The sequence below is a fragment of the Lynx rufus genome, unplaced genomic scaffold (genome assembly GCF_022079265.1).
Source record: "Lynx rufus isolate CCGP_SWC_20201006 ecotype Redwood Valley unplaced genomic scaffold, mLynRuf1.p SCAF_15, whole genome shotgun sequence".
Taxonomy (NCBI): domain Eukaryota; kingdom Metazoa; phylum Chordata; class Mammalia; order Carnivora; family Felidae; genus Lynx; species Lynx rufus.
This window is the reverse complement of record NW_025814829.1, coordinates 60,257,181-60,271,555: the sequence shown is the minus strand read 5'-3', so window position 1 is coordinate 60,271,555 and position 14,375 is coordinate 60,257,181. Positions and strand designations below refer to the sequence as shown.

Below are 14,375 nucleotides of genomic sequence, written 5' to 3'. Positions count from 1 at the left end.
GTTGCTACAACACTAAGATACAGATTATACTTGTTGTGGGACCCTGCATGCTGATTATCAGTGCGGTAGTTAGGTTTTAAGAGAATTCTGAACGGTTGGCCCATTCAGCACACTTTTGGCTGCTCTGGATCAAACACCACTAAAGCGTGCAGTCCTGTGTGAGTAAATGGTAGTAGTATGTATCGCCATGGTAAGGCAAGCAATGTGGGCCCCCAGAGACAGATTGGATCTAGTGAAAACTCCTGGAGATAGAAGCATTCAGGATGACCCAAAGAACAAGATCTGGACAAGGGTATGCTAGAGGGAGCAAACATGCAAAGGGCTTACCGGACGGTAGTAACTGGTCCGCAGCGGCAGACGAACGTGACGGAGACCTTACAGGAGGTCTTGTTTTCCTGCTCGGACCTTGTACAACCCGATGCTTTTCCTCTCTTGTCCATCAGTGTTCAGTATTGTCCTGCACGTTTTCAGTTTGTGTCCATTGTTTCCCGTCTCTTAGCATTCATCTGTGTCACAGAAAATATTTTAGCAGCCAGGCAGATATGTAATTAGACGGCTTTAGGGAGAGAGACAGCAGTGACCGAGGCAGTGTGATACTGGCATGATGACAGACCTGCAGGTTAACGTGTAGAAACAAATCTTCCCAGGCCTTCATGGCCAACTGATTTTCGACAAGGCTGCCAAGCGGTCCTGGAAAAACTTGGTAGCTACATGCAAAAAATGAACTTGGGGGTGCCTGGGTGGCTCAGTCGGTTGAGCACCCGACTTCAGCTTAGGTCATGATCTTGCGGTTTGTGAGTTCAAGCCCCGCGTCAGGCTCTGTGCTGACAGCTCCGAGCCTGGAGCCTCCTTAGGATTCTGTCTCCCTATCTCTCTGCTCCTTCCCTGTTCACGCTCTGTCTCTCTCAAAAATAAACATTTAAGAAAAAAAAAAAAAGAACTTGGACCCTTACCTCACACCATGTACGAAAATTAACACAAAATGGACCAAAGACCCAAATATAAGAGCTAGAAGTACAAAAAAACACATAGTAAATATTCGTGACTTTGGATTCTCCGATTCCCTTAAAAGGAACCGTTTCTGAGATCAGTGGCATATTTTTCATGACTCCAGGTGGGTTCATCCCAGCTGTCTTACTTCCCAGCACCCCCTGCACCCCCACCACCTCTGCAAACTAGAAGGCCTATAATTTAACCATTATCAAAACAGACCTCCTCCCGATCGCCTTTCATCACACCCCCTTCTGTTCTGAGTGTGCCATTAGGGCCCACTTCTGTAAGAGAGGAAATCGAGCCACCTTTGAGAAGAGAGGAGTTGCTATCCCCCTAGGCAGCGTGTCTAACGCTGGGCCCTGGGTCTGGAGGTGGGAACAAGCAGCTTCCGTTTTGGAAGCCCCAGCACGTGAGGAATGTGGGACAGCAGTCTGAGATCCTCAGCTGATCCCCCCCCCCCGGCATGGGATCACCCCCTCGGGCCGGGGCAAGGACAGCCAGCACCCTTGTATTCTCAGCATGACATAACAAAGCGGGGCCTCCCTGCATGCGTGGGCACTGGGTGCAAGAAGGCATCCCACCTCTCACCAAGACCCTCCCCGCACTTAGCCTCCCCAACAGGCAGATATGGGGGCAGGGCGTGAAGTGCTGATATCATGCTCCTGCTGGGAAGAAAGCCCTGCGACTGGAATCTGGGGGGAGAGGGAGCCTCGTGGTCGGGGCTCCAGCAGTCCGGAGCGGAGGCTCCACCTGGCTCAGCAGGCAGAGGGGGAAGAAGGCATGGTCTCGCCTCACACACCAGACTCCACCTTAACAATTCTGACACCATTCCTTTGAATGGATGTTTTGTCATCGGCTGTTTGCCCTTAGGACCATTACCGGAGTCTTGAAATGGTTGTTTTTCCATTTTCATTTCTTCTTTAATGATTTTCACCAGTCTCACTGGCGCGTGAAACAGGGAAGAAGCTCTCTGTTGCTATCGTTATCGCCATTAGTATAGTTGGGTGTTAGGCTACTCTCAGAAAATTAATATGACCAGAGATAAGACTCAAAAATTCTGAGTGAAAGAGTCACTGTTTGTCATAACGGCTGCTAAGAATAACACCGAGAAGAACCCCTTTCTCAAAATTAGGATTGTGAACTGGCACTTCTTTAAATACACAAGTTCAAATGGCATTTATAACCAAACACTTCACCAATGTTAAAACACACACACGGAGAACAAAATGAATCGATGGTAAGTTCCTGCCTTAACTTTTTACAAGGTGTGTATAAAGACTTGCAAAACAGCTTGGAAGACAAAGAGATACTACAATGATTGACCGAATTTGTAATTTGACTGTAGAGAGAGAAGAATTCTGGGAGCAAATGTGTGATTTCCATGCATTCCAGAACCACCACAACCATACAAGACCCTAAGAATCCAGAACATAGGAAGACGTTTACTTTTGACCTGGCCTATTGGTCTCACGATGGATTTCAAAAGGATAAAGATGGTGTGTTTATTTCAACTGATCCTAGCAGTAAATTTGCAAGCCAGGTAAATTGCTTTAAAACACAACTTCAAAGGAAGTTTGTTTGTTTTTAAATAAAATGTTAATAGGACAGTACAATTGTGTAATACAAGCATGGTACGATATATACTTCCATTTGAGAGTTGATTTTAAATTAATTCCTTTTTCATGCTAAACATGGGGTCCAAAAGTGCAGCTATTGTCTAAATAATTTTTAGGCACTCAAATCCATTGATTTCCCAACATATTGGCATATTTTGAAAAAGAAGCATCAGTTATATTTTGCCCGAGATCAAATAAGCAAAATATGTGATGCACTCAGCATTTAAGAACACTTGTTTTATCAAGTGTTTATCGTGTGCTTTGCATTATTCCATAATAAAGTTGCCCACAACTTGGTATGGGGAGACTTACGGTGCATTAAAAAATGTTACACGTTCTGTGATAGGAATATGGGTTATGATGGGGTACAATGGAGAGGTGGTCATTTCAATCTGGACAAAGCTCATTAAGTTTCTTGGATCTGGGTGTGTATAGTTTCCATCAAATTTGGAACACTTTCAACTCTCATTTTTTCAAATCTCTTTTGCCCCCCGCCGCCCACCTTATTCCTTCTGTGATTTCGATCGCCCTTGCCCCACAGGTCACTGAGACTCTGTTTATTTCCCCCAAAACTTGTCTCTCCATTCTTGTCTGCCTAGTTGTCTTTCAAAGACAGCTGAAAGCTTGCAGATTTATTAAACCACTCCTAAAAATAGCCTCTATCAAGTAGCTCTGACTTCACAAACTCACTGAAAGGGCCTCATGGCCCCTCGAATGCACTTTGAGAACAACCATCCTAGATAAATCAGTAAAAATCAATAAAAAAATCAAACAGAATTACAACTAATCAGTCAGTTGTGGGGAAATGGGATCATGAAGCATTCAAAACAAGGCAGGAAAAGTGGGGAAAATTTAAAAGGAGATGGGATAAGTAGAATACAAATAGCAAGATGGTAGACTTAATGCCAGCCATATTAGTTATTACACCAAATGTAAATAAACATGCCAACTAAAAGTCAGATGATCAGATTTGATAGGAAAAACCAGATCCAACTACATCTGTCTGTCGAAACCCAACTTAAAAATAGATACTACCATGTAAACACTTATGAAAACTACAGAGAAAACTACTATATCACATAAAGTAGACTTCGAACAAGAAACATTCTATAATGATAATTCATTAAGAAGACATTCCATTATGGGGTGCCTGGGTGGCTCAGTTGGTTAAGCGTCCCACTATTGATTTTAGGCTCAGGTCATCATCTCACAGTCCATGAATTTGAGCCCCACATCGGGTTCTGTGCTGACAGCATGGAGCCTACTTGGGATTCTCTGTCTCTCTCTCCGCCCTTCCCTGCTCACATGCTCTCCCTCAAAAACAAAGATTAAAAAAAAAAATTAAATAATTCATAGATCAAGGAATAAACCACAAATTAGTAAATACTTTGAATAAAAATTTAAGGGGTGCCTGGGTGGCTCAGTAGGTTGAGTGTCCGACTTTGGCTCAGGTCTGATCTTACCATTTGTGAGTTCAAGCCCCGCAACGGGGCTCTGTGCTGACAGCTCAGAACCTGGAGCTCACTTTGGATTCTGTGTCCCCCTCTCTCTCTGCCCCTCCCCACTCGCACTCTGTGTCTCTCTTTCTCAAAAATAAATAAACATTTTAAAAAACTGAATAAAAATTTAAAAATTTATCAAAGTTTGTGGAACACAGCTACCACAGGGCTTAGAAAAATTTTATAGCATTAAGTTATTAGAGAAGCACAATCTTGAGTCTTCCACCTAAGAATTTAGAAAAAGAAGAGCAAATTAAACACAAAGCAAGTAGAGGAAGAAATAAGGATAAAAACAGTAATTAATGCAAAACATTAAAATAATAGGAAAAGTCTATGAACTTTGTCAAAGCTAATTCTTTCAAAAGATGAATAAGGGGCGCCTGGGTGGCTCAGTCGGTTAAGCATCCGACTTCGGCTCAGGTCATGATCTCGCGGTTCGTGAGTTCAAGCCCCGCGTCAGGCTCTGTGCTGATGGCTCAGAGCCTGGAGCCTGTTTCAGATTCTGTGTCTTCCTCTCTCTCTGACCCTCCCCTGTTCATGCTCTGTCTCTCTGTCTCAAAAATAAATAAATGTTGAAAAAAAATTTTTTTTAAAGATGAATAAAATTGAACCTCTACCCCAATTGGTTAAGAAAAAAACATAACAGTACCAAGATGAGAAATGAAAGAGAGTCATCACAACAAATCTTACAGACATTTAAAAAAATGGGACTACTGTGAAAAACTTATTGCTAATACATTCAACAAGTTAGATGAAATGATACAAGCCACCAAAGGTCACACAAAAACAGATAATTCAAATAGCCCTCAAGAAATTGAATTTATGGTTAAAACCTTCTAACAAAGAAAATTCTAGGCCAAGATGCCTTTCCTGTGAATTCTACCAAAGGAAGAAATAATGAGAAATCTTTAAAAAAGATCTTAGAGCTGACAGAAGATGGAACATTCATTTTTTGAAGACAATATTACACCAAAAACAGCCAAAGATTACAAAAACACTGCAATGTCTGTCATGAAGACAGACACAAAAATTCACAAAATTTCAGTGAATAGAATCCAACAAAAGATTTAAAAAACTATATATCTACATATATCTATATATATCTATATCTATATCTATCTATCTATCTATCTATCTATCTATATGGTGCAAAAGGTACAAAGGGTGTATCTGTATATAAAATCAATCAAGTGGGACTTTTCCTGGTAATTTAAGACTGGCTAAACATTTGAATAGCAAGGTAATTCATCTTAAGAACACAATACGGGGGGGGGGAATATAGGGTCAGATGCAGAAAAAGCATTTGACAAAATTCAACACCCAATCAGAATTAAAACTCTCAGTAAACTTAAAATAGGAGAGAACTTCCTGGAAATCAAACTTCCCTGAAGAGAGGGTAAAGATGGCAGAGGATTAGGGTGACCCTAAACTTGCTTCCTCCCCCGATCAGCTAGATAAATATCAAATCGTTCTAAACACCCAAGAAATCGATCAGAAGTCTTAGAGAACAAGGTTGCACATCTACAAACAGAAAAAAAGTACAAACAAAAAAGGTGCAAACAAACAAAAAAGGTACAAACAAAAAGTACAAAAGTCTACAAACAAACAAAAAAAACGTAGGAACTGTGGAGAGTTGATTTGTGGGAGAAAAGAGCCGGTGGGTGCTGCAGGGGTAAGGATCCCTGATCACAGAGAGCTGAGCTAAGAGTGAAGAAAAAAAAAAAGAATGAATGAAAACAGGCACAGGGAATTCCATAAGAAAACTCCCCCAAAACCATTGGTGGGGAAAAAGGAGAGAGTTTCTATACCACCAGTTTTCTATAAACAGTGGAACACAGAGTCTGAAGTTTCAGAGGTCAGTGCTTGGCAGTACTCCAGAGAGGTAGCAGGGTAGAGACAGGGGAGTGGGCAGCATCATCTGATGATCCCCTGGGTCACCCAGGGAGAAGCAGTTCCACTGCTTGGTGTGCATTTGGTAGAGGCCATAGGGCCTCTCCATAGGCAAGACCAGGTGGGCACAATCAAGCTGCCCCATTCACCAGTATACAAAGACTCCAGCTAAGGGCAGCAAACCTGGCACCTTACCATAAACTCTGAGCCACTGCCACTGTGCGGTCACGCAACTATTTCCTGGGACAAGGTGGTACGCACCATGGTATGGCAAGACCCACCCCTAGAGGATCAGCATGGGCCCAAGCAGAGGCGGCGGGGGGAGGGGGGTCTCTGAAGTGTGGGGTTTTGAAATATAGCCATGCCTGAGATAAAACTCTGGAGGGAGGCACCATCTGGTAGGTGGACAGCTAGGACACAGAGAAGGGGAAGGCAGGGAGCTGATGGAAGTGGGAGACACAGGTGGAGTGATGGATCGTGCATGTCTACAAGGGTGTGAACTTCCCAGTCTGGAAACTAGATACCAGAGTGAAGCCATTTTCACCCCTAGCTCACTCACACAGATCCACCCCAGTGAGCTAAACAGCGCCACCAAATGGAGAATGGAGCCATTTCACCTAGCCCTACCCCCCTGCGCCCTCCAAACACATCTCCACTAGGGCAAGTTGACCTGAGAATCAGAGCAGCAGCCCCCCAACCAACCGCACAGAAGACCAGCACAAACCCCTTCCACACCCTAAGTCTACTGACTGTAGACTGCTGCAAAGCTTCAACTCTAGAGGAAACAGGATCTAGCTTCCTTTGGGATTTTTTTTTGTTTTTGCTTCTGGTTTTGTTTTTTCTTGGATACAGAAAGCAAATTTTTCCAAAAATTTTTTTTATCTTTGTTTTATTTTTTCTATCAAGTTTCTCTTACCATGCAGCCCAAAACACACCTATGACCTATCTTCCTTTATTATTTAAAAAAATTTTTTTAAATTTAAATTGTATTTTTTTTCTTTTTCTTTTTTCCCTCCAAAATGAAAGCCAGCAATTTAATTAATACAGATATAAGTAAGATGTCTGAACTAGAATTTAGAATTATAAGGATTCTAGCTGGGCTTGAGAAAAAGCGTAGAAGACATTACAGAATCCTTTAGAGATAAAAGACCTAAAATCTTGTCAGGCTGAAATTAAAAATGCTATAACCAAGATGCAAACCCAAATGGATACCATAACAGCGAGGATGGATGAAGCAGAGGAACAAATTAGTGATACAGAAGATAAAATTATGGAAAATAATGAAGCTAAAAAGAAGCGGGAAACAAAGGTAATGGATCACAATGGGAACTCAGTGACTTTTTGAAACAGAATAACATTTGAATCATAGGAGTCCAAGAAGATGAAGAGAGAGAAAACGGGGCAGAAGGTTTATGTGAGTAAATCATAGCTGAAAACTTCCCTAACCTGAGGAAGGACAACAACATCAAAATCCACAAAGCACAGATAACTCCCATTAAATTCAACAAAAGCCAGCCAACACCAAGGCATATCATAGTCAACTGTACAAAATACACAGACAAGGAAAGAATCCTGAAAGCATCAAGGGGGAAAAAAGTCCTTAACCTACAAAGGAAGACAGATCAGGTTCGCAGCAGATCTGTCCACAGAAACTTGGCAGGCCAGAAGGGAATGGCAGGATATATTCAATGTGCTGAAAGGGAAAAATATGCAGTCAAGAATACATTATCCAGCAAGGCTGTCATTCAGAATAAAAGGAGAGATAAACAGTCTCTCAGCCAAATAAAAACTAATGGAGTTCATAACCACTAAACCAGCCCTGCAAGAAATATTAAGGGGGACTCTCTGAGTTGGGGTGGGAGGGGGAGGTAAAGGCCAAAAACAACAAAGACTAGAAATAAATAGAGAACATCACTAGAAACACCAGCTTTATAGGTAACACAATGGCACTAAACTCATATCTTTCAATAATCACCCTGAACGTAAATGGACAAAATGCTCCAGTCAAAAGACATAGGGTGTCAAGACCCATCTATGTGCTGCCTACAAGAAACTCATTTTAGACCCAAAGACATTAGCAAACTGAAAGTGAGGGGATGGAGAACCATCTATCATGCTAATGGATGCCAAAAGAAAGCCAAACTAGATTTTTTTTAAAAAGACAGTAACAAGAAATAAAGAAAGGCCCTATCTCACAATAAAGGGGTCTATCCAATGAGAAGATCTTACAGTTGTAAATATTTACACCCTCAATGGGCATATTTGTGCCCCCAAATATATAAATCAATTACTAACAAACATAAAGAAACTCATTGATAATAATACAATAATAGTAGGGGACTTTAACATCCCACTTACAACAATGGGCAGATCATCTGAGCAGAAAATCAACAAGGAAACAATGGCTTTGAATGACACACTGTACCAGATGGACTTAACAGATATATTCAGAACATTCCAACCTAAAGCAGCAGAATATACATTCTTTTCGAGTGTACACAGAACATTCTCCAGAACAGATCACATACTGGGTCACAAACCAACCGTCAACAAGGACAAAAAGACTGAGATCATACCATGCGTATTTTCAGACCAAAACACTATAAAACTTGAAGTCAACCACAAGAAAAAAACTTGGAAAGAACACAAATACATGGAGGTTAAAGAACATCCTACTAAATTGGGGCACCTGGGTGGCTCAGTTAATTAAGCATCTGACTCTTGATTTCGGTTCAGGTCATGATCTCACCATTCATGAGATTGAGCCCAATGTCACGCTCTGTGCTGACAGTGTGGAGCCTGCTCAGGATTTGCTCTCTTTCTTATTCTATGCCCCTCCTCCACTATCTAAAGGAATGAATGAATGAATAAACAAACAAACAATAAAAAAAAGAGAACATCCTACTAAAAAATGAATGGATTTGCCAGGAAATTAAAAGAAGAAATAAAAAAAATACATGAAAGAAAATGAAAATGAAAACATGACAGTCCATGACCTTTGGGATACAGCAAAGGCATTCCTAAGAGGGAAGTATATTGCAATACAGGTCTACCTCAAGAAGCAAGAACGATCTCAAATACACAACCTAACCTTACACCTAAGGGAGCTAGAAAAGGAACAGAAAGGAACAGGAGAAGAAGGGAAATAATAAAGACTAGAGCAGGAGTAAATAACATAGAAACAAAAAACATCCAGTAGTAGAACAGATCTACAAAACTAAGAGCTGGTTCTTTAAAAGAATTAATAAGATTGATAAACCTCTAGTAAGACTATCAAAAAGAAAAAAGAAAGAACCCAAATAAATAAAATTACAAATGAAAGGGGAGAGATCAGAACACCTCAGAAATACAAACAATTATAAGAGAATATTATGAAAAATTATATGCCAACAAACTGGGCAATCTGGAAGAGATGGATAAATTACTAGAAACAGATAAACTACCAAACTGAAACAGGAAGAAATAGAAAATTTGAATAGACCCATAACCAGCAAAGAAATTGAAACAGTAATCAAAAATATCCCAACAAACAAAAGTCCAGGGCCAGATGGCTTCCATTTCTACCAGACATTTAAAGGAAAGTTAATACCTATTCTTCTGAAACTGTTCCAAAAAATAGAAATGGAAGGAAAACTTCCAAACTCATTTTATGAGGCCAGCATTACCTTGATTCCAAAACCAGACAAAGACCCCACTAAAAAGGAAAATTAGAAACCAATATCCCTGATGAACATAAATGTCAAAATTCCCAACAAGATACCAGCAAATTGAATCCAACAGTACATTAAAATAATTATTCACCATAATCAAGAGGGATTTATTCCTGGGCTGCAGGTTGGCTCAATATTTGCAAATTAATCAACATGATACACTACATTAATAAAGGAAAGGATAAGAACTATACGATCCTCTCAACAGATGCAGAGAAAGCATTTGGTAAAATACAGCATCCATTCTTAATAAAAACCCTCAAGAAATTAGGGATAGATGGAACATACTTCCACATAACAAAGATGAACCTAAGGAAGTCCACACCAAGACAATAATTAAAATGTCAAAAATTAATGATAAAGAATCTAAAGAACAGCAAGAGAAAAGCAAATGGTTATATACAAGGGAAACCCCCATAAGCCTATCAGCTGATTTTTCAGCAGAAACTTGGCAGGACAGAAGTGAGTGGCAGAAAGGAAAGTGCAGAAAGAAAAAAAAAACCCTACAACCAAGAATACTCTACCTGGGGAGATTATCATTTAGAACTGAAGAAGAGATAGCTTTCCAGGCAAAAATTAAAAATTAAAAAAGTTCATCAGCACTTAACCAGCCTTATAAGAAATGTTAAGAAGACTTCTTTAAGTAGAAAAGAAAAGGCCATATATAGAAGTAAGAAAATTATGAAAGGAAAATTTTCACTGGTAAAAGCAAATGTATAATAAAGGTAGTAGATCAATTACTTGTAAGGCCCGTATAAAAGTTAAAAAACAAAAGTGGCTGGGGCGTCTGGGTGGCTCAGTCGGTTGAGCGACTGACTTCGGCTCAGGTCTTGATCTCATGGTTTGTGAGTTCGGGCCCCGCATTGGGCTCTGTGCTGACAGCTCAGAGCCTGGAGCATACTTCTGATTCTGTGTCTCCCTCTCTCTCTGCCCCTCCCCCACCCACGCTTGATTTTTGGCTCAGGTCATGATCTCATAGTTCATGAGTTCAAGCCCTGTGTCAGGCTCCGCAGTGACTGTGGAAACTGCTTGGGATTCTGTCTCTCCCTCTCCCTCTGTTCCTCCCCCACTTGTGTACTCATTCTCTCTCTCAAAATAAATAAATAAGCATTAAAAAAAATAATTACTTTAAATGTAAATGGACTAAATGTTCCAATCAAAAGACATAGGATGACTGGGTGAAAAAACAAGACCCATGTATATATTGCCTAAAAGAGACTCCACTTTAGGCCCAAGGACACAAAGAGACTGAAAACAAAAAGATGGAAAAAATATGCCATGCAAATGGAAGTGGGAAAAAAAAGTCAAAGTAACAATATTTATATCAGACAAAATAGACTTTAAAACAAATACTCTAAGAAGAGACAAAGAAAGTCATTCTATAATGATAAAACAAACAATCCAACAAGAGGCTATAACAGTTGTAAATCTGTCTGCACCCAACATAGGCGCACCTAAATATATAAAGACAATATTAACAGACATAAAGGAAGAAATTGACAGCAATACAATAATAGGAGGGGACTTTAACACCCCACTTATGTCAGTGGATAGGTCATCCAGACAGTAATCAACAAGGAAACAGTGGCTTTGAGTGACACATGGGATCAGATGAATCTCACAGATACATACAGAACATCCCATCCAAGAACAGCAGAATACAAATTCTTTTTGGGTGTACATGGAACCTTCCCCAGGGTAGAGTGTATGTTAGGCCACAAAACAAACATCAATAAACTTAAGGAGTTTGAAATCACATCAAGCATCTTTTCTCACCACAAGGGTATGAAACTAGAAATCAATTACAAGAATAAAACTGGAGAAAACACCAACATGGGGACACTAAACAACCAATGGGTCAAAACAAAGGACAGCAAAGAGGCAATTAAAAAATACATGGTAAGAAATCAAAATGGAAACACAATGGTTCAAAATCTTTGGGATGCAGCAAAAGCAGTTCTAAGAGGAATTTAGGGGCACCTGGGTGGCTCAGTCAGTTGAGCATCTGACTTCAGTTTAGGTCATGATCTCATGGTTTGTGGGCTCGAGTCCCACATCGGGCTCTGTGCTTACATCTAGGAGTCTGGAGCCTGTTTCAGATTCTGTGTCTCCCTCTATGCCCCTCCCCACTGTGTGTGTGTGTGTGTGTGTGTGTGTGTGTGTGTGCGCGCGCGCGCATGCGCGCTCTCTCAAATAAATAAACATTAAAAAAAAAAACTTAGGGGCACCTGGGTGTCTCAGTGGGTTGAGCGTCTGACTTTGGCTCAGGTCATGATCTCGTGCTCATGGGTTCAAGCCCCACATCAGGCTCTGTGCTGATAGCTGAGTGCTTGGATCCTGCTCTGGATTCTGTATCTCTTTTCTCTCTCTGCCCCTCCCCTGCTCATGTTCTGTCTGTCTCTCTCTCAAAAAATAAAACATTTAAAAATTTTTTTAAAAAAGAGGGAAGTTTATTATTGTAATAGTGATAGAGGCCTGCCTCAACAGACAAGAAAAATCTTCAACAACCTAACCTTACTCCTAAAGGAATTATAAATAGAAAAAACAAAAGCCAAATTTAGTAGAAGGGAGAAAATAATAAAGATCAGAGCCAAAATAAATGAAATAGATCCTTATAAAATAGAAAATATCTATGAAACTAAGAGCTCCTTCTTTGAAAAGATAAAAAAAATTGTAAATAAACGTTGAAAAAAAAATTAAAAAAAAAAAAAAAGGGGGCGCCTGGGTGGTGCAGTCGGTTAAGCGTCCGACTTCAGCCAGGTCACGATCTCGCGGTCTGTGAGTTCAAGCCCCGCGTCGGGCTCTGGGCTGATGGCTCGGAGCCTGGAGCCTGTTTCCGATTCTGTGTCTCCCTCTCTCTCTGCCCCTCCCCCGTTCATGCTCTGTCTCTCTCTGTCCCAAAAATAAATAAACGTTGAAAAAAAAATTTTAAAAAGAAAAGATAAAAAAATTGATAGAAAGAGAGGGAAGAGAGGGAATCCCAAGCAAGCTCTACACTATCAGCACACAACCTGATGCAGGGTTAGAACTCATGAACCATGAGATCATGATGTGAGCTGAAATCAAGAGTTGCATGCTTAACCAACTGAGCCACCCACATGCCCCTAAAATGGCATATTTTCAATGGATGAATATAATGTGTGTCAATTCTGTTTTGAGTTTTTTCCAAAAACAATAAGATACCAAGTAATACATTTAACAAAGGAGGTAAAAGACCTGTACGTAATATGTACCTGTACATAAAATGATGACACTGATGAAAGAAATTGAAGAAGACACAAATAAATGAAAAGATATTCTGTGCTCATGGCTTGAAAGAATTAATATTGTTAAATTTCCACACTATCCATAGCAATCTACAGATTCAATGCAATCCTCATCAAAATTCCAGTGGCATTTTTCACAGAAATAGAATAAACAATCCTAAAATATGTGTGAAACCACAAAATCTCCAAATAGAGCAGCCTTGAGAAAGAAGGACAAAGCAGGAGGCATTACACTCCCTGATTCAAACTATATTACAGAGCTATGGCAATCAAAACAGTATGGCACTGGCATAAAACCACACATAGAACAGTGGAATGGAACACAGAGCCCAGAAATAAACCCATGTGTATATAGTCAATTAATCTATGACAAAGGAGCCAAACATAGACGACAGGGGAAAGGACAGTGTTTTCAATAAATGGTTTTGGGAAAACTGGACAGTCACATGCAAAAGAATGAAACTGGACCCCCGCATCACACCATTCACAAAAATTAACTTGAAATGTATTAAAAACTTGAACATAAGGGCAAAACCCACAAAATTTCTCAGAGGCAACATAGGTGGTAAGCTTCTACATATCAGTCTTGGAAAAGATGTTTTGGATTTAATAACAAAAACAAAAGTAAGTAAGTGGGACTATGTCAGACCAAAAAGGCTTCTGTACATAAGGAAATCATCAGCAAAATGAAAGGGCAACATACAAAATGGAAGAAAATATTTGCACATCATATATCTGGTTCATATCCAAAATAGATAAAGAACTTATACAAGTCAATAGCAAATAACAACAACAACAACAGGAAACAACCCAATTAAAAAATGGGCAGAGGAAATGAATAGACAGTTTCTCCAAAGAAGATATGCAAATAGCCAACAGGTACAAGAAAAGATGCTTAATGTCACTCATCATCAGGAAATGCAAATCAAAACCACGGCGAGACATCTCCTCACACAAGGTAGAATGGCTATTATCAAGAAGACTAATTCTGGTAATCAGTTCACAATATGTACAAATATCATATGTTGTTCACCTGAACCTAATATAATGTTATATATCAATTACATCTCGATTTTTGAAAAGATAGTTTTAAAAGACTGCAGGAATTGTGCTGTAAAGAATTCACTTGGGGATAAGGAGCACCATCGAGCTTTTTTGACCACCTGTTACGAGATCACAGAATTACTGTTTCACACACCGTAGTGTAGGACAATGCTTCGTATATTTGATGATAGGATGGTGGGTAGGAAGAAATTAGAAATGTAATTCTAACTCCAAAACTAGTTACTTTACTAAGCTTAGTAGGTGCTCCTTAGGTTTAGCTAATAGCTCTTAAGGTATAGAGTAGATACCCTTTGTAAGAACACATTTCTCTGGGAAAAGTATAATTACAACGATTTC

General features: G+C 39.9%; 1 protein-coding gene across 1 annotated transcript in view; it reads left to right on the top strand.

Annotated features, from left to right (window-relative positions):
- LOC124509882 (kinesin-like protein KIF28P) overlaps window positions 1-14,375 on the top strand; it is a 78,850-nt gene that overhangs the window by 773 nt on the left and 63,702 nt on the right. The window contains exon 2 of the mRNA XM_047076474.1: window positions 2,339-2,533. Coding sequence (XP_046932430.1) covers window positions 2,339-2,533 — 195 coding nt within the window. The remainder of the gene's footprint in view (window positions 1-2,338; window positions 2,534-14,375) is intronic.